The sequence below is a fragment of the Oncorhynchus keta genome, chromosome 16 (genome assembly GCF_023373465.1).
Source record: "Oncorhynchus keta strain PuntledgeMale-10-30-2019 chromosome 16, Oket_V2, whole genome shotgun sequence".
In the NCBI taxonomy this organism is placed as follows: domain Eukaryota; kingdom Metazoa; phylum Chordata; class Actinopteri; order Salmoniformes; family Salmonidae; genus Oncorhynchus; species Oncorhynchus keta.
Genome location: NC_068436.1, coordinates 13,002,672 through 13,020,471, shown reverse-complemented (window position 1 = coordinate 13,020,471; position 17,800 = coordinate 13,002,672). Strand labels below are relative to the sequence as shown.

General features: G+C 47.4%; 1 protein-coding gene across 5 annotated transcripts in view; it reads right to left on the bottom strand.

Annotated features, from left to right (window-relative positions):
- Positions 1-2,056: 2,056 nt before the first annotated feature.
- Positions 2,057-17,800, bottom strand: part of LOC118376312 (F-box/WD repeat-containing protein 7) — a 97,977-nt gene continuing 82,233 nt past the window's right edge. For all 5 annotated transcript variants that reach the window (XM_052464696.1, XM_052464697.1, XM_052464698.1 and 2 more), the window contains exons 8-11: positions 12,046-12,227; positions 10,892-11,117; positions 9,057-9,267; positions 2,057-4,682 (exon numbers count right to left, since the gene is read on the bottom strand). In XM_052464696.1, the coding sequence (XP_052320656.1) occupies positions 4,414-4,682; positions 9,057-9,267; positions 10,892-11,117; positions 12,046-12,227 (888 nt within the window). In that variant the 3' untranslated portion in view covers positions 2,057-4,413. The remainder of the gene's footprint in view (positions 4,683-9,056; positions 9,268-10,891; positions 11,118-12,045; positions 12,228-17,800) is intronic.

The following is a 17,800-nucleotide window of genomic DNA, read 5'->3' as shown; positions in this document are numbered from 1 at the left end:
CGACTAGCACATCAGCTCCCAAAGGAATCAGGGCTATATGGTTCTCTATTTATTTCTGTCTCAAATGGCTCAGAGGAACTACATCATGTTCCCTTTATGGAACTCAGCTAGTTAGCACTTTCCCCACTAAGGAAAGATACCCAACCCCCCACTGGGGTCTCACCTGCCTGGGTAAAATAAGTATAGCAGGGCCCCTTAGATGGAGGCTAGCTATGGAGCGGTGTAGCATAGCGTTAGCCTAGCCGAGCACTGGACAGTTTACAGGCCCTGGTTTTGAGCATCTCCTGGCACTAGTACACTAGTGATGGAACTATCGCTGCAGGGCAGGATTACTGAACAAAGGGACGAGAGGGAGGAGAGGGAGCAGGGATCCTCCTTCCAACCCCTCCATCCCAACTCCTTTACATTAAACCCTTCATCTTTTCCCCCTCCGAACACAGACCTCATCCCCCCATCAAAACCAATCTATATCGCTGTAAAAAACAGTAGCACCCCTCCCTCCCCCTTACCTTCCCACCAAACCTTTCCAGCCCCATCTCTCTTATTTTATCACCCCTAGCTGGGTCTAGCGATGCATCCCAAATGCACCCATTCCCTGCAGAGACCCACGAGCCCTGGTCAAACGTAGTGCACTATAAAGGGAATAGAGTGCTATTGATCTCTCCTGTTTATTTTACCACCCCTGGTTAGCACGCCAGGCTAGGTTGTGTGTGAGTGGATGGGAATAGGATACATCCATCAATGGGCACTGGCTGCAATGCATATATGCAGAGTGAATTACAAGGCAGAGAAATGAATCATGCCTGGGGGGCAGGAGAGGGGGGTAGAAGGATTAATAGCTAATAACTTGAAGGAATAGAGACGATTCATCACGTCCCAAAATGAAGTGCTTTAAGAGTGTCTGTGGATCTACATCAGTGTCTTGTAATGAAGCTACTGTATCTTTGCTATCCACTCAGAAACCTGTCGGCCGCTACTTCCATTGGTTGAAATGTACCTGCAGGGAGCCTTTTCAGAATGACTTTTTGTTGCTCGTTACCTTTAACTATATATCCTGTCAGTAAAATGAGTGTAGAATGTATGAAACTTGTTCCAGTGCTGTTGCCGGTCTTATAAATATAAATGGTGTTGTCTTGTCTTTACAGGTATTAAACTTTGAAGCCCAAACATTACAAAAACCTATCACCAAATCTTACTAAATTGCACTCAGGCATATTATAAGAGTGCATCTATTTTCTCCCCTGTGCCCAAATCATCCCATTCTTAAAAAAAATAATCCCAACTACAACCACAGTCTGTATGCATCACAACGACTGCAGTCTCAGATGGAATAGGCATGAAGGGATACTTTACCTACAGTCTGTATTCATCACAACGACTGCAGTCTCAGATGGAATAGGCACGAAGGGATACTTTACCTACAGTCTTCTTGCCTATATAGGCTGTCATTGTAAAATAGGAATTTGTTCTTTAACCGACTTGCCTAGGTAAAAATAAAACATGACGTTTTAGAGAGCCCTTTATACTGCAGCCTGAACAAGAAAAGGAGATCACGAGCCAACATGCAGATGAGAAACCACAGCCTTAAAACTGGAAGTTGCCTGAATATACGAACCACTCTGGATTTCAACAGTGCAGGCGCATATTAGATGTCCATAGTGGAACCCAGTGAAGTTGAGAGGAGGTAGTCCATGTTCCCATAGGAATACATTTGTTTTATATGCTAACAGGTTCTAATGTGGAGGTCAAGTGTTGGATAGCAAAACGGGATACAGAATGAAACTAGTGATATGGTGTGGTTAGGCGCTTCTGTCGTCACGGTAAATTAAATACTATGGGACTTGACACCACAAGGAACACTGGCGCGGAGAAGAACCAAGCACCAGCACGCTACTTAACGGTGACTGCAGTTCCGTGAACCTCATTTGTTCAACATGTTAGTGTTCTCAAACTTTATCTCTTACATGTTATCGTGGTTACCGGGTTTCATTTGCGATGTGAATGTGTGTGTTGAAACGTACGCCAAAGACAAAGTACTTGAAAGTATTCCCCTCAGTAATGTAATAAACCGAAGACGCTTTATTTAACACATAACACAGTGAAAAACAGACAACTGAAATGTTTGAAATGAAAAAAAAAAAAAAAGAAACGCACATTTTATTGCACTTAAGTTATAAGAAAATAAAAATTCTAAGTTGAATCAAACAAATACACAATCCCTTTCAGGTTTTTTTTCTCTGTCCGTTTTCTTTTAGCCAGGCAGTTACATGAATGAACTGAAAAAATAAAAACACCTGCGGCATCTGATTTCTCAAACCAGATCATAAATTAAAACAGATTAAAAAATAAAACGAGAGAGGAGAAAGAACAAGATTTTTTTTTTTTTTTTTTTAATATACAGTGTCAAACCACTTTCACAGTTCTGCTTGAGTTGTGTGTGACTCCTTTCTTGGGAGATTGAGTTTAACTAATCGTTTTGGCTACAATGTTCTGTTCTGTTCACTTGAAGCCATGTTGCCTGTAGGTACTTTTTCCATTCACAAACCATTAGACTGCTAACTGCTACGCGAGCTAGCTAGCGCTTAACAGTTTGACTGTACCGTGTAATATGTCATATTCATAACACTAAGTCCTGCCTTCTACTGTAGTTGTACCCGTTGCTTCAAACATTTGAATGGAAACAAATCACATATGGATGGACAGTTCTTTCTTTCATTCACTCATTTAATTTTTTTTCTTCTCCTCTCTGCCAGTCCACACAGCATCTAGACAGTTCCCCACAGAACAGGCTGAAAGCGCTTTGTCCCAAGGAATGTGTTAACAATTTGCCCAAAAACACACACACACCCTATCGTTTCCTCTACACAGGCAAACCTGTCTTTGTCCAACACTCTCTCCTCTCAGCCTCGCTGAGGCATGTTTTGGCTCAAGTTTCAGTGGCAGAAACAAAACCACGGTTGTTATTGTCTCTCTCTCTCTCTCTCTCTCTCTCTCTCTCGCTCTCTCTCTCTTTTGTGTTTCGTCTGTTTAAAACATTAGAAGAGTCCATTTTGGAATTTAGTCTGGGACTAAAACGTCACAGGGAGTAAAAGTTCCATCTTTATTTCAGTTTTATCTAGCAGCATAAATACAGTTTACCCACTGGGAAAACAGTACTGGGAGGGAGGGAGGACGCTATTCCACACGAAGCGCTCCGAGAAGAGAACCCCAACCTCCCTTCCCCCCTACGTAAGAACCAGCATTGAGGAACCAACCCAGCCAGACTCGTTGAAAAACACAGGACAGCATCGTGTCTAAATCTGGAGACTTAACGTCTCCAGACTTCAGCTATGAAGAAGAAAAGAAGAATGTAAAGAACAACCCAAACAGAAAATAAAACGTGGTGAGTTAACAAAAGCAAAGAAGTGAGTGGAACAGGTTAATACTGGGACTTGTTGCTGTTGGCAACAACAGGCAACCAAAAAACAAACAAACAAAAATCCTTGTCTTTGAACTGATTGAAAGAACATAGCTACAAAAGGAACGCAAATTCACAGTTGTATGTGTGCTCCTGTGTGTTTTTTGAAGAAATCAAACCCCGGAACTAAAAGAACAATACGACTGGAACAAACAGAGAACAGGATATAGGGCCTGATGTTATAGGCTCATACCTGGTTTGGGGACCAATCAGATTCTTGGCATGTCGTTTCTTATTCTCTCCCCGACGACAAGAACCTCCTTACTTAGCTAATATTGTGTGTCTGTGTGTTCTAATAAAACCCCTTTTCCAATTCACTTAATTTCCTCAGATGAGAATTTGATGTTTCCCTGTGTCTTTGCCTTGTGTACTGTATACAGTGTTGTTCTTCTATTAAATAGTCGGTTGGCGCTTTATGTGGGGGATAAAAAATTATATATCTTTATACATCTGAACAAATGCTTGCGTCAGGCTTGAGTGAACAAGTCTCTGTTTTGCGAAGAAGCTGCCTCTAAAGCCGCAGAGTTACTTCTTCAAGAGTTCCTGTCTTCTCTTACTCCTTTATTGGACGAGTCTGTTCCTCCCCCTCTTCTTCCCAGCCTACCGCAGAGGTGCGGGCGAGCCACACCCCTGTTTCAAGCCACACCCATTTCCACCCCACCCCTTCTGATTCGGACTCCACCCCCTTAAGGTGGGAGGGGTAACAAGCGCGGGTGCCGGCCGGTGAGGTTGGCGACTGTGGCCTTGTCAGAACACTGCCACCGACGGGGGGAGGGGAGAGGTAAGGAGGGGGCGGTGGTAGCATTGAGGGTAGGGTGGGGCTGTTTCTGAGTGTGGGAGTGAAGCGTTTAGGGCACGTTCACCCTCGATGTTGAGCCATCTCATCCTCGTCTCCCTTTAACCCTCCTCCCCTCCCCTCACTTGTCCCCGTCTCGACCATTTCCCCTCCTCTCCTCTCACTTCATGTCCACGTCAAAGTCTAGCACCAGTAGTTTTGTCTCCTCGGTGCCGTTGCGGCTTCCCACGGCACACACCAGCTTGGTGTTGGAGGCGCGGATACGCCACACCACCCCGCCGCTGCCGCCGCTCTCCAGCGTCACCAGGTTACGGATGAACTCGCCCGTCTTCAGGTCCCACAGCTTCACCGTGCCGTCGTCCGAGCTGGTGATGACAAAGTTCTTGTTGAACTGCAGGCACGTCACGGCGCTCTGGTGCTTGTGGGGACCTGGTGGTGGAGAGGGGGAGAAGAGAGAAGAGTGAGATAATGTGTGAAAGAGATAAATAGCTAGTTTCTCCTTTTCGCTGTAGTGTCCCTTTAACGTCTACTTCCCCAGAGTCAGATGAACTCAGATACCATTTTTGTGTCTCTAAAGTTGCTAACTAGCATTAGCGCAATTACTTGAAGTTGATGCGACTTCCATCAATTGCGCTAACGCTAGTTAGCATTGGGTCGCGAAACTACCTCTAACTTCCTTCATACTGGACACAGAAACATAAAAAAAATCAATGAGTTCATCCGACTCCCGTGAAAGTAGACGAAGGGCCCCGTTGCCAAAATCCCGCAATATCCCTTCAAGAACGTAGAGAGAGGCAGAGAGTTAGATGGACTCAACGAGTGAGGGGGAAAAAAGGAAACCAACAAAGAGAAAAGGCGTGATAGAAAGAGATCATTGGGTGCGAGGTCATTGGTGGAAGACCTGGTAAACCTGGTAGAGATGGTAAACACTACACTGTTTATTTCTGGAGAGTGTTAAGGCAGGGGAATGAGGCACCCTGTCTTGTCCCCGTCTGCCATGAAAATCCTGGGCTAGTAGAGGAGAGGAGCCCAGGGCATAGAGCTGTCACCATCTACAGCTGCTGACTAGCTCTGCTGACTGCAGCCTGTTGGCACTACAGCGGTGTGTGTGGTGAGTGTGTGTGGTGTGGCAGCTGGCAGGAACACCCATTTGGTGTGTAGAATGTGGTGTCTGTGACTGTTGCCTCCTCTTTCGACGAGATGCCCCTGTGTGTGTGTCTGTGTGAATGACTAATATTCCCTAAAGAAATGCAGATGATAAATCCCCCACATTTGCTCTAGTTTACACTAAAACAAACACAGAATCACAGTTTCAGAGATGTGGCTGGCAACATTAAAAATACCTTCTAGCAGTTATTCCACAAAACTCTAAACAGTGAGGACTAATCGGGATGAAATCTCTAATATGATGAACTACAGTCCACAATGAAATGTGTTCATTATGAATGCAAAATCAGTCATTGTATGAAGTACACTAGGAATTGTGTTCATTAGCCTACCAACAGATCTCATTTGAACAGAGCTCTAGTGGCAGAAAGCAGTGTAAACCCTCATCCTCTCCCTTGGTCTGTCTAGTGTTTTCAAAGGGCTATACATTTTGCACTGTGCCTTTCTCACAAAGATTTGACAATGTACCCAGCCAACCCCCCCACATATCACTCTCTTTCACCCTCCCCCTCCCACCCATTTCATTTCCACAACAAAGCAGCTGTCTACATCGTTACCTATCCTCTCAGCTTAAGTACCTCATCTGTGTCTGCCAGTGAGTTGCATGTTAGGCTTTTGTCTTATCTAAACACCCTAATGAATGAATGGCAGAAATTGCCCATTGACCCAATTACATGACCTACATAATCCCTGCACCGCATCCCCTCCATGCCCTCTTGGCCGAGCGCCACGCCCCCCGTTGTCATGCCCCTCATGGGCCAGGCTCCCCGACAAGACAGGACCTGGGCCAGGCTCCCCGACAAGACAGGACCTGGGCCAGGCTCGCCGACAAGACAGGACCTGGGCCAGGCTCGCCGACAAGACAGGACCTGGGCCAGGCTCGCCGACAAGACAGGACCTGGGCCAGGCTCGCCGACAAGACAGGACCTGGGCCAGGCTCGCCGACAAGACAGGACCTGGGCCAGGCTCCCCGACAAGACAGGACCTGGGCCAGGCTCCCCGACAAGACAGGACCTGGGCCAGGCTCCCCGACAAGACAGGACCTGGGCCAGGCTCCCCGACAAGACAGGACCTGGGCCAGGCTCCCCGACAAGACAGGACCTGGGCCAGGCTCCCCGACAAGACAGGACCTGGGCCAGGCTCCCCGACAAGACAGGACCTGGGCCAGGCTCGCTGACAAGACAGGACCTGGGCCACGCTCGCCGACAAGACAGGACCTGGGCCACGCTCGCTGACAAGACCCCATCCACCTTTCTTCATCCCTCCTCCTCATCCTCCTCTCAATTCAATTCCATGTCAATGTAAGGGGCTTTATTGGCATGGGAAACATATGTTACATTGCCAAAGCAAGTGAAACCGATAACAAAAATGAACACACAAAAGTTCCAAAAGAATAAAGACATTTCAAATGTCATTATGTCTATATACAGTGTTGTAATGATGTGCAAATAGTTACAAAAGGGAAAATAAATATAGGTTGTATTTGTTCTTCACTGGTTGCCCTTTTCATGTGGCAACAGGTCACAAATCTTGCTGCTGTGATGGCACACTGTGCTATTTCACCCAGTAGATATGGGAGTTTATCAAAATTGGGTTTGTTTTCGAATTCTTTGTGGGTCTGTGTAATCTGAGGGAGGAGGTTAGGAAGTGCAGCTCAGTTTCCACCTCATTTTGTGGCCAGTTCTGCCTTCAGTGGCCTTTCTCAATAGCAAGGCTATGCTCAGTGAGTCTGTACATAATCAAATATTTCTTTACATTTTGGGTCAGTCACAGTGGTCAGGTATTCTGCCACTGTGTAGTCTCTGTTTAGGGTCAAATACCATTATAGTCCTCGCTGTTTTTTTGTAAATTCTTTCCAATTTGCCAAGTAATTATCTTTTTGTTTTTTCATGATTTGGTTGGGTATAATTGTGCTGTCCTGGGGCTCTGTGGGGTGTGTTTGTGAGCAGAGCCCCAGGACCAGCTTGCTTAGGGGGCTCTTCTCCAGGTTCATCTCTCTGTAGGTGATGGCTTTGTTATGTAAGGTTTGTGAATCGCTTCCTTCTAGGGATTTTGATAATTAGCGGGTATCGGCCTAATTCTGCTCTGCATGCATTATTTGGTGTTTTACGTGGTACACTGAGGATATATTTTGTAGAATTCTGCATGCAGTCTCAATTTGGTGTTTGTCCCATTTGGTGAATTCTTGGTTGGTGAGCGGAACCCAGACATTACAACTATAAAGGGCAATGGGTTCTATAACTGATTCAAGTATTTTTTTTTATAGCTAGATCCTAATTGGTATGTGGAATTATAGGTTCCTTTTGATAGCATAGAATGCCCTTCTTGCCTTCTCTCTCTCATCCTCATGCAGGGCCATCACCCCTTCTTTCACCCCTCCTCTCATATCCTCCCCTCTTCTCTCTCATCCTAATTGGTATGTGGAATTATAGGTTCCTTTTGATAGCATAGAATGCCCTTCTTGCCTTCTCTCTCTCATCCTCATGCAGGGCCATCACCCCTTCTTTCACCCCTCCTCTCATATCCTCCCCTCTTCTCTCTCATCCTCATGCAGGGCCATCAAACCCTTCTTTCACCCCTCCTCTCATATCCTCCCCTCTTCTCTCTCATCCTCATGCAGGGCCATCACCCATGCAGGGCCATCACCCCTTCTTTCACCCCTCCTCTCATATCCTCCCCTCTTCTCTCTCATCCTCATGCAGGGCCATCAAACCCTTCTTTCACCCCTCCTCTCATATCCTCCCCTCTTCTCTCTCATCCTCATGCAGGGCCATCACCCCTTCTTTCACCCCTCCTCTCATATCCTCCCCTCTTCTCTCTCATCCTCATGCAGGGCCATCAAACCCTTCTTTCACCCCTCCTCTCATATCCTCCCCTCTTCTCTCTCATCCTCATGCAGGGCCATCAACCCTTCTTTCACCCCTCCTCTCATATCCTCCCCTCTTCCCTCTCATTCTAAAACAGGGCGATATCTATTCCCTTTGTTCCAAGGGGAGGGGACACGTGTGAGTTGTAGTTCCATGGGAATCGTTGGGATTGTAGTTCACTAATAAGGCCATTTGGGGGGAAATTAGCACTGGCAGAAAACAGTGCAGCTGCACAGTAAGGGTTTCTCCATTTCTCCCCATTCAAGGTAAAGGTACTTAGTGCTAATGGCTGAGAGAACTGTTACACTAACATCCTGAGCCAGGGAAATGATCCCTATCTGGAGAGTGGCTGGCCGGCTGGCCCACAATGTGTTGGCTCTGTTTGGCCATGCACAGCCAAGCACATCATTGAGTGAATATCTCGGAGCAACAGCCTTTTGCTCGGGTCCAAAATTGGCCAATTCCAGACATTTTCCCACTTACAGATAAAAAGAGGTTGTAGAGTTGCCTGTGGTAGATGGGAGTTTGAAGGCAGTTTCCCTCCATACAATGTAAAGCATTTTGAGAGTCAAGAACGCACTATATAAGTCATATCAAATCAACCAATCAATCAAACATGGTTGTATTTACAAACCACCAAACAGAAGAAAATGGGTAGAAACAGGGAGGGACTACCTGAACTTGTCCAATGAGAAACACCCATTTTCCATTACAAAGCGGTTTTTAATGAATTCCAACGAGGGTGTTGACGACCTGGCGACAGACTCACCTTGCAACGTCTGCAGGCACTGTCCCGTCTTGATGTCCCAGATCTTGACGGTGGAGTCGGCGTTGCCCGAGACCAGGATGTTGTCTTTGAGCTCCATGCCGCTGGTGAGGGACTGGTGACCTGTCAGAGTGTGGATGCAGTTACCCGTCTCCACATCCCACACCCGGATAGACGTGTCCAGGCTACCGCTCACCACGTGGATCCCATCAAACTGGAGGGGTGGAAGGATGATCCAGTTATTGCGATTCATTCCGTTTGACACCAACAGATTCCAGTCATTTCTATTCTAGCATGGAATCAATCAATAGAATGTATTCATGAAGCCCTTTTTCCATCAGCAGTCATCAGAGAGACTTTACAGTACCCTGGGACAGAACCCAAAGAGCAAACCAAACGACGGAGGAAAGAGGACGATCCAGTTATATATGACAATAAAATGTAGTGGAAAATAATGAATTCCACATTGGAATTCAGATCGGATGTGTCTGATGAATCCATCGAACCGGAGTCAAATAAGGCTTTTCTAGATAATATTAAATTCATTAGCATTCATATAATATCACATTAATTGATTCGATCTAATTAATAGTATAGATTTGTACAGATTTTTCAAAGTCAGTATCACATATAGTGTATAGAGTGGAGGGCATCTGTCCATCTGAACAGTAAACCTCTCTCTCCTATTCCCTATTCAGATGAACTCCCTTTGAGTCTGGTCTAAAGCAGTGCACTATGAAGGGAGAAGGGAGCCATTTGGGATGCAGCCTCTCTCTCTGAAGGTGATAGTTGTGGCTCTAAACTGCTCCGTCATCACAGAGCGAGAGATGTAAAGGGAGAGGACATCTTCGAGGACAACACGAGGCAGAGGAATCCATTAACCTTTTAACACTACTACTGCTGTGTGTGTGTGTGTGTGTGTGTGTGTGTGTGTGTGTGTGTGTGTGTGTGTGTGTGTGTGTGTGTGTGTGTGTGTGTGTGTGTGTGTGAACCAGACTCACACCAATGTTATGTTTATATAATGTTACTGCAACGTAGAAAGAGAAGGAGTTGAGAAAAACCCATCGTACTGCTGCTCTGCTGCCTTGGATACAACAGACAGAGGGACTATTTTGTTGCGGCTCTTTCCCAACCAGTGTGGTTCACATGGCAACCATCTTATCATATTGTGGAATGGCGGTTCAAAGCACCAACTTAAAGGGCTCGGCGTTCTCTAAGTCCTCCGAGGTCTATCGTTCTTGTTTTATGGACGCGTTAGGCACTGTATGAAACAGATGGGACCCTGTTGTACACTTTCAAAAGAGATGATTATAATTTACACCAAACTGTACAGTGGATATATGAAGGGATTTGATTTGAGTAGAGGACTTTTATGGCGGCGTGTTAAATGGATTCCTTTCGTGTTTTATTCCTAGAGGGCTGCCAAATAGTAGGACATAAAAGGAATGTCGTTGGGGCAGGGTGCTCTTTGATGAGAAGGGCTTGATTTTTCACAGTTTAAATGCACAGTTTAAATACACGGTTCACTTCGAGGACTGCAGATTAAAATCCAATAGACTAAGTCACTATACAAATCTTCAGAGATTAATCACATGGACTCTGTGGTGAGTATGAGTGTTAGTGAGCGTGTGCGGCAGGTAGCCTAGCAGTCAAGAGCGTTGGGCAAGTAACTGAAAGGTTGCTGGTTCAATCCCCAGAGCAGACTAGGTGAAACATATGCCGATGTGGCCTTTGAGCAAGGCACTTAACCCTAATTGCTCCTATAAGTGGCTCTGGATAAGAGCGTCTGCTAGATGACTCAAATGTAAATAAATAGGAGACAGCTCGTGTACACAGACCTGTAGTGAGTAGACTCTGTTGGTGTGGCCTTGCAGCGTGTGGAGGCAGGTCTCAGTCTCGGGGTCCCAGACCTTGACCATGAAGTCGTAGGCCCCGCTCACCACCCTGCGGCCGTCGTACTGGACGCAGCGCACCGCCGCCACGTGGCCCATGAGGACGTGTAAACACTGGCCCGTCTCCACGTTCCACACGCGCAGCGTGGCGTCGCGAGAACCACTCACCACCCTGGGAGAAGAAAGAGGAGACGGATTGACGAGACATTCAAAACACTAGTCTATTCTTGCAGGACTTTATCAAATCTAAAGCAGGCTGAATGTCTGAGAGTTACAGGCAGAGTGTTTTTGGCTCAAATCCACTGGTTAGATTGGATTCATTTGGATCAAGGCAATTTCTTTCATGTTTACCACAGTTCGTGTGACAGTTTTGATGGGAATATTGACAAACAAAATGGTGTTTTTGCCAGGGCCTCGCAGACACGCATCCTTCATGTTCGTGATTTACTGGCAGTAAATTCAATAGGTTGACCTCTAGCCCTCATTCCCATGATGACAGTTGATGAAAGCAAAACAGGAAATACATAAATTCTCATTCTCCTTCTCAAGGCCATCGTCATGCTGGTACATGAACGTACACAAAACCCCCAGGACACAATACCCACCCCTCCTAAACCTGCAACCCCTCCGGCACAGAAAGAGGAAAAACAGGTTCATAAAGAATTGGGAGGCGTACACCATAAGTTACAAAACTGCTTCCGGCATCCAGCACTGACAAAGATGGAAATCACCGTTCTTCTACTGTCAAGCCCTGCAGCCGCCAGAGGCCCTTCACATCCTCTGAGTGAGTAATCTAAATGGTACACAAAACCTCATCGGCCCCGAGGCAGGAAGAGCACTAGAGAGGAGTGGCAGGCGGATCACTTAGACGGCCACTTTGGTTCTATTCAGTCCCGATGAGACCCAAACTACACTTCATGAGGCACATTGGCATGTTGTAGAGTTCCACTGATGTGTTCTTTTACTGCCTGGTATACTTGTAATACATGCTGTTTTGATACCAGGAATAGAATATCGTATGTTTGTCAACTCGTGTCGGACAACTACTGGTCCATTTGAAAGCTCACAACCTGTTGGGTAAACAGTCAGTCAGTACATACGTTTTCTCGTGCAGGTGCATACAGCGCACCGTTGAGGTATGCCCGTACAGGGTGTGGATACAGTCGCCCGTCTCCGCGTTCCAGACCTTCAGCGTCCGGTCGGTGGAGCCGCTGATGATGATATTGTCCCTCATCTGGGACGACCACACGCCCCCCGTGTGGCCCACCAACGTCCTCAGACACTGCAGAGAGACCGGAGAGAGAAGATGTCTCAGTCTAGATGCTTCACAATGACAAACAGAAAACACACCTCATTATGCATACGCCACACTATGACATATTAACGAGTTTCGAAGAAATGAAAGAAAATCATTTCACTCAAGTTTGAGATTGACCCTTCCGATGATTGGATGGAAGTCCAGTTGAAGACAGGATGGGGTATCAGGCTGAGATCACGTTCCATTCAGAAGGTATAACAAAGTGAATTTAAATTGTTCTGACCTTTCCTAAAAAACCTCTAGTCAAGTCAATCCACATGTAACTGCAGCACAGGAGGGATGAAATGTATTATATTGACCTTTCCTCCATCTAAGGGAATTGATTTATACTCATCTACAGTTGAATGAGGAGCCATTTCCTTCTGTTGTTCCAAGAAGATGGAAGTCCTGGGGTTCAAATACTTTCTCTGGGCTTTATTGGGCTTTGCTGGTGCCAACACATTAGCTGGAAACATGCAAAACCCGACCATCTGACACGCCAGGCAGACTCGAGCAACCACGAAGTATTTGAAAGATTTCAAATAGTATTTGAATCCAGGTCTGGAGTACAGGTGGTGACAAAGCCTTCGCAAAAAAAAAGAAGACCCATTCTTCCTAATTTGCAAAGCTAGATTAGCTATTGATTACAGTACAGTGATTAAAGAAATCTTTCCAATCTATTCTTTTCAATTTGTAACGGCCTCCATAGCCATTATCCCCCTAAATGTAATTATCCCTCGAATTGAATAAAACATTTTTGGGGTGGTAAACCGGAGGAACCAGTCTGTTCCGGGGGCGTTATGATCCGCGCCGGGACGTGTCGCGGAGGGTGTAAAACACGTGACCTCCTGACTGAAGCTGATAAAGTGGTGAGCGTCCAGCGACCGTCAAGGCAAGGCGGGGGCAGGGGTTTTATTGAGGTGAGTGAGTTGGGTGTAACTGCAGTCTCTCTCTCTCACTCTCCATCCATCTCCCTTGCTCTCCTGTGATAAACAGGGACACTTCATTAACTTTGGGACGTAACCTTTTCTCGCCAATGTCACAAGCTATTTATTTGATCCATCTAACTGCAGTCGGGCCTCCATTTGCTCAGCTTCATAACGGTTATATTGTGGGAAGAGGAGGGGGGTAATTAGTAATGGTTCCAAGCAGGATATAATGAGATGAAAGCTTCTGCTACGACTGAGCGAGTTGGTCACCATCTAACGGTCAAATAAATAGTGGGTCAAATACAGTGGAGTTTCTTGGCATGTTGTTCGTTCAGCTGTCAACATAGTACCAGGTTGAGGTCATGAATGCATTGAATGAGATCAATATTATATGTACACGTATTTTTGACTGCATCACATCAAAACACTGTCCTGAGTCAAAGTACTCAACACACACAGCAATTCTGTTACCAGGGTGATGGACTCCCAGGCAAAACAAGCCCAGGGTTCTGACATTCGGGTTCCAAGAACGTGGAAGCTTTCTCTCCTGCTCTTGGGTGATTACAGCCTACTTCAGAGTCGAGGAGAGAAGGACCCCTGGAAGTGGAGGCTTAGTTGTCTATTTATCTGCCTTTGTTGAACAAATATGAAGAGGCATCTCTCTGCGTCTCAGAGGAAGATTAGGCATTCTTCCTCGAGGGCCTGTTAGGGGCTGGTTTGAAGACCAAGGGTTTGATCAAGTGCTCTATTTTCGCATTACACTTCCTGAATCCTTTGATCCTTGGCATTAAAATGTTGGAAAAGTACCCTGTATTGCTCTTCCCCACAGTTATCTTTCGATTGTGGAGACCATGTTGTTTTTCTACTGCGACTGCTGACAGTTGTTTCCTTCTCATAATGGTCACCTTTCCCAGAACGCAGTCTTCAGAACACAAAACAAACCGACAAAACCAGGTCGGCTGACTAAGCGAGGATGCCAACAGACAGTTGATGCTAACTGAAGGTAAAAGGCTAGCCCGCTAGCCCCGGGAGACAGACAAACAGGGTCTATTACAAGGCTAGGAGAAAGCTGCACGGTGCAAAATAACAAGATGGTCACATATAAACGAGGCAAGACAACGTTAGCGGGAAACTCAGACTAGGCCAGACTGCAGACCTTGTTGTGTTTATCAGGCTCACAGCCCAGCAGAGGTCGGATGTAAGGAGCCTTTATGCTGGAGAGGAATGTTTACAGAGGTGTTTTTCTTGCTGCCGCCTGCATTTGAACAGACCTGGTGGTGGTTACCCAAGATCTCATTATGACTCAGAGGTACAGAGGGAGAGAGAGAGAGAGAGAAGGAGCAGTAGAGGGAGAGAGAGAGAAGGAGCAGTAGAGGGAGAGAGAGAGAAGGAGCAGTAGAGAGAGAGAGAGAGAAGGAGCAGTAGAGGGAGAGAGAGAGAGGAGCAGTAGAGGGAGGAGCAGTAGAGGGAGGGAGAGAGAAGGAGCAGTAGAGGGAGAGAGAGAGAAGGAGCAGTAGAGGGAGGAGAGAGAAGGAGCAGTAGAGGGGAGAGAGAGAGGAGCAGGAGCAGTAGAGGGAGAGAGAGAGAAGGAGCAGTAGAGGGAGAGAGAGAGAAGGAGCAGTAGAGGGAGAGAGAGAGAAGGAGCAGTAGAGGGAGAGAGAGAGAAGGAGCAGTAGAGGAGGGAGAGAGAGAGAAGGAGCAGTAGAGGGAGAGAGGAGAGAGAGAGGGAGAGAGAGAAGGAGCAGAGAGAAGGAGGTAGAGGGAGAGAGAGAAGGAGCAGTAGAGGGAGAGAGAGAGAAGGAGCAGTAGAGGGGAGAGAGAGAGAAGGAGCAGTAGAGGGAGGGAGAGAGAGAAGAGCAGTAGAGGGAGAGAGAGAGAAGGAGCAGTAGAGGGAGAGAGAGAGAAGGAGCAGTAGAGGGAGAGAGAGAGAAGGAGCAGTAGAGGGAGAGAGAGAGAAGGAGCAGTAGAGGGAGAGAGAGAGAAGGAGCAGTAGAGGGAGAGAGAGAGAAGGAGCAGTAGAGGGAGAGAGAGAGAGAGAGAAGGAGCAGTAGAGGGAGAGAGAGAGGAGAGTAGAGGGAGAGAGAGAGAAGGAGCAGTAGAGGGAGGGAGAGAGAAGGAGCAGTAGAGGGAGGGAGAGAGAAGGAGCAGTAGAGGAGGGAGAGGAGAGAGAAGGAGCAGTAGAGGGAGAGAGAGAGAAGGAGCAGTAGAGGGGAGAGAGAGAGAGAGAAGGAGCAGTAGAGGAGAGAGAGAGAAGGAGAGAAGGAGCAGTAGAGGGAGAGAGAGAGAGAGCAGAGCAGGAGAGTAGAGAGAGAGAGAGAGAGAAGGAGCAGTAGAGGGAGAGAGAGAGAAGGAGCAGTAGAGGGAGAGAGAGAGAAGGAGCAGTAGAGGGAGAGAGAGAGAAGGAGCAGTAGAGGGAGAGAGAGAGAAGGAGCAGTAGAGGGAGAGAGAGAGAGAGAGAGAGAAGGAGCAGTAGAGGGGAGAGAGAGAGAAGGAGCAGTAGAGGGAGAGAGAGAGAAGGAGCAGTAGAGGGAGAGAGAGAGAAGGAGCAGTAGAGGGAGAGAGAGAGAAGGAGCAGTAGAGGGAGAGAGAGAGAAGGAGCAGTAGAGGGAGAGCAGTAGAGAGAGAGAGAGAGAAGGAGCAGTAGAGGGAGAGAGAGAGAAGGAGCAGTAGAGGGAGAGAGAGAGAAGGAGCAGTAGAGGGAGAGAGAGAGAAGGAGCAGTAGAGGAGAGAGAGAGAGAGAGAGAAGGAGCAGTAGAGGGAGAGAGAGAGAAGGAGCAGTAGAGGGAGAGAGAGAGAAGGAGAGAGAAGAGAGCAGTAGAGCAGTAGAGAGAGAGAGAAGGAGCAGTAGAGGGAGAGAGAGAGAAGGAGCAGTAGAGGGAGGGAGAGAGAAGGAGCAGTAGAGGGAGAGAGAGAGAAGGAGCAGTAGAGGGGAGAGGGAGAGAGAAGGAGCAGTAGAGGGAGAGAGAGAGAAGGAGCAGTAGAGGGGAGAGAGAGAGAAGGAGCAGTAGAGGGAGGGAGAGAGAAGGAGCAGTAGAGGGAGAGAGAGAGAAGGAGCAGTAGAGGGGAGAGAGAGAAGGAGCAGTAGAGGGAGGGAGAGAGAAGGAGCAGTAGAGGGAGAGAGAGAGAAGGAGCAGTAGAGGGAGGGGGAGAGAGAAGGAGCAGTAGAGGGAGAGAGAGAGAAGGAGCAGTAGAGGGAGGGAGAGAGAAGGAGCAGTAGAGGGAGGGAGAGAGAAGGAGCAGTAGAGGGAGAGAGAGAGAAGGAGCAGCAGAGAGGAGAGAGAGAGAAGGAGCAGTAGAGGGAGAGAGAGAGAAGGAGCAGTAGAGGGAGAGAGAGAGAAGGAGCAGTAGAGGGAGGGAGAGAGAAGGAGCAGTAGAGGGAGGGAGAGAGAAGGAGCAGTAGAGGGAGCAGTAGAGGGAGGGAGAGAATGAAAAAGAGAGATGTCCTTTCAAGGACAATGAGGGAGGGATAAAGTGAATAAACCGAGAGAACAAGGGTTTTCCCAGCACTGTGCAAATGGCCCCGTGACACACAAGAGAAGGGTGTAAACTCTACGTGATAAGACCTCCGCATGCATTCCTGGGTCTTGATGATACAGCCCCAGAAGTTTCTGTTTGACGGTCAACACAGACCTGGCGTTGATCCATGTTAGTCACGCTCTCAGCTGTGATTCCACATCTAGCTTGTGGTGACATGCCAGGTCTGGATACGCTGATTAGTATGAACATAATAACATAGGCTAACAGTCTCTCACAACGACACACATGTCAAAACACAGTCTACAAAGATGAGACATAACCCCAACCAGAACAATCCATTTAGATTTCAATCAAATAAACATGGAATGTGTTGCTTCAGTTCAATAGATGTAGTTCTCATATACAAGGAGATCAATGGCCCCATTATGAGGCATACACTCAATAAGTTATGTCTGGAGCTCCTCATGTTATCATCTGAGGTGAAGGTGACCCAGGAATACACAGCTAGAGTGTGTGTGTGTAGCATCTGGCATAACAGAAGATGTCTTTCCTCCCTCTCTGAAAGAGGGAATCTGCCTGCCAGGCTGTTTGCCTGCCATTTCAGATCAGCCTGACAGGCAGCAGAGTGTGTGTGACAGGCAGCAGAGTTGTCTGTTGACGGGCACAAGGACTTTCACTGCTCCAGCACACAGGCAGACAGCCTTTGAAGCACTGGCTGCGTGTACAGTGTGTGTGTACTGTGTGTAGATCGAAGCTTGACAGCTCTCATTGAAAGCGATGGACAGCAAAGACAAAAGGTGCAGGCCTCAGACGGACTCAGCAGCCAGCACCATATTCCACGACAACATCCGATCGCTAGGCTACTGAAGACAGGCGGACCGAGGAGGCTACTGAAGACAGGCGGACCGAGGAGGCTACTGAAGACAGGCGGACCGAGGAGGCTACTGAAGACAGGCGGACCGAGGAGGCTACTGAAGACAGGCGGACCGAGGAGGCTACTGAAGACAGGCAGACTGAGGAGGCTACTGAAGACAGGCAGACTGAGGAGGCTACTGAAGACAGGCAGACTGAGGAGGCTACTGAAGACAGGCAGACTGAGGAGGCTACTGAAGACAGGCAGACTGAGGAGGCTACTGAAGACAGGCAGACTGA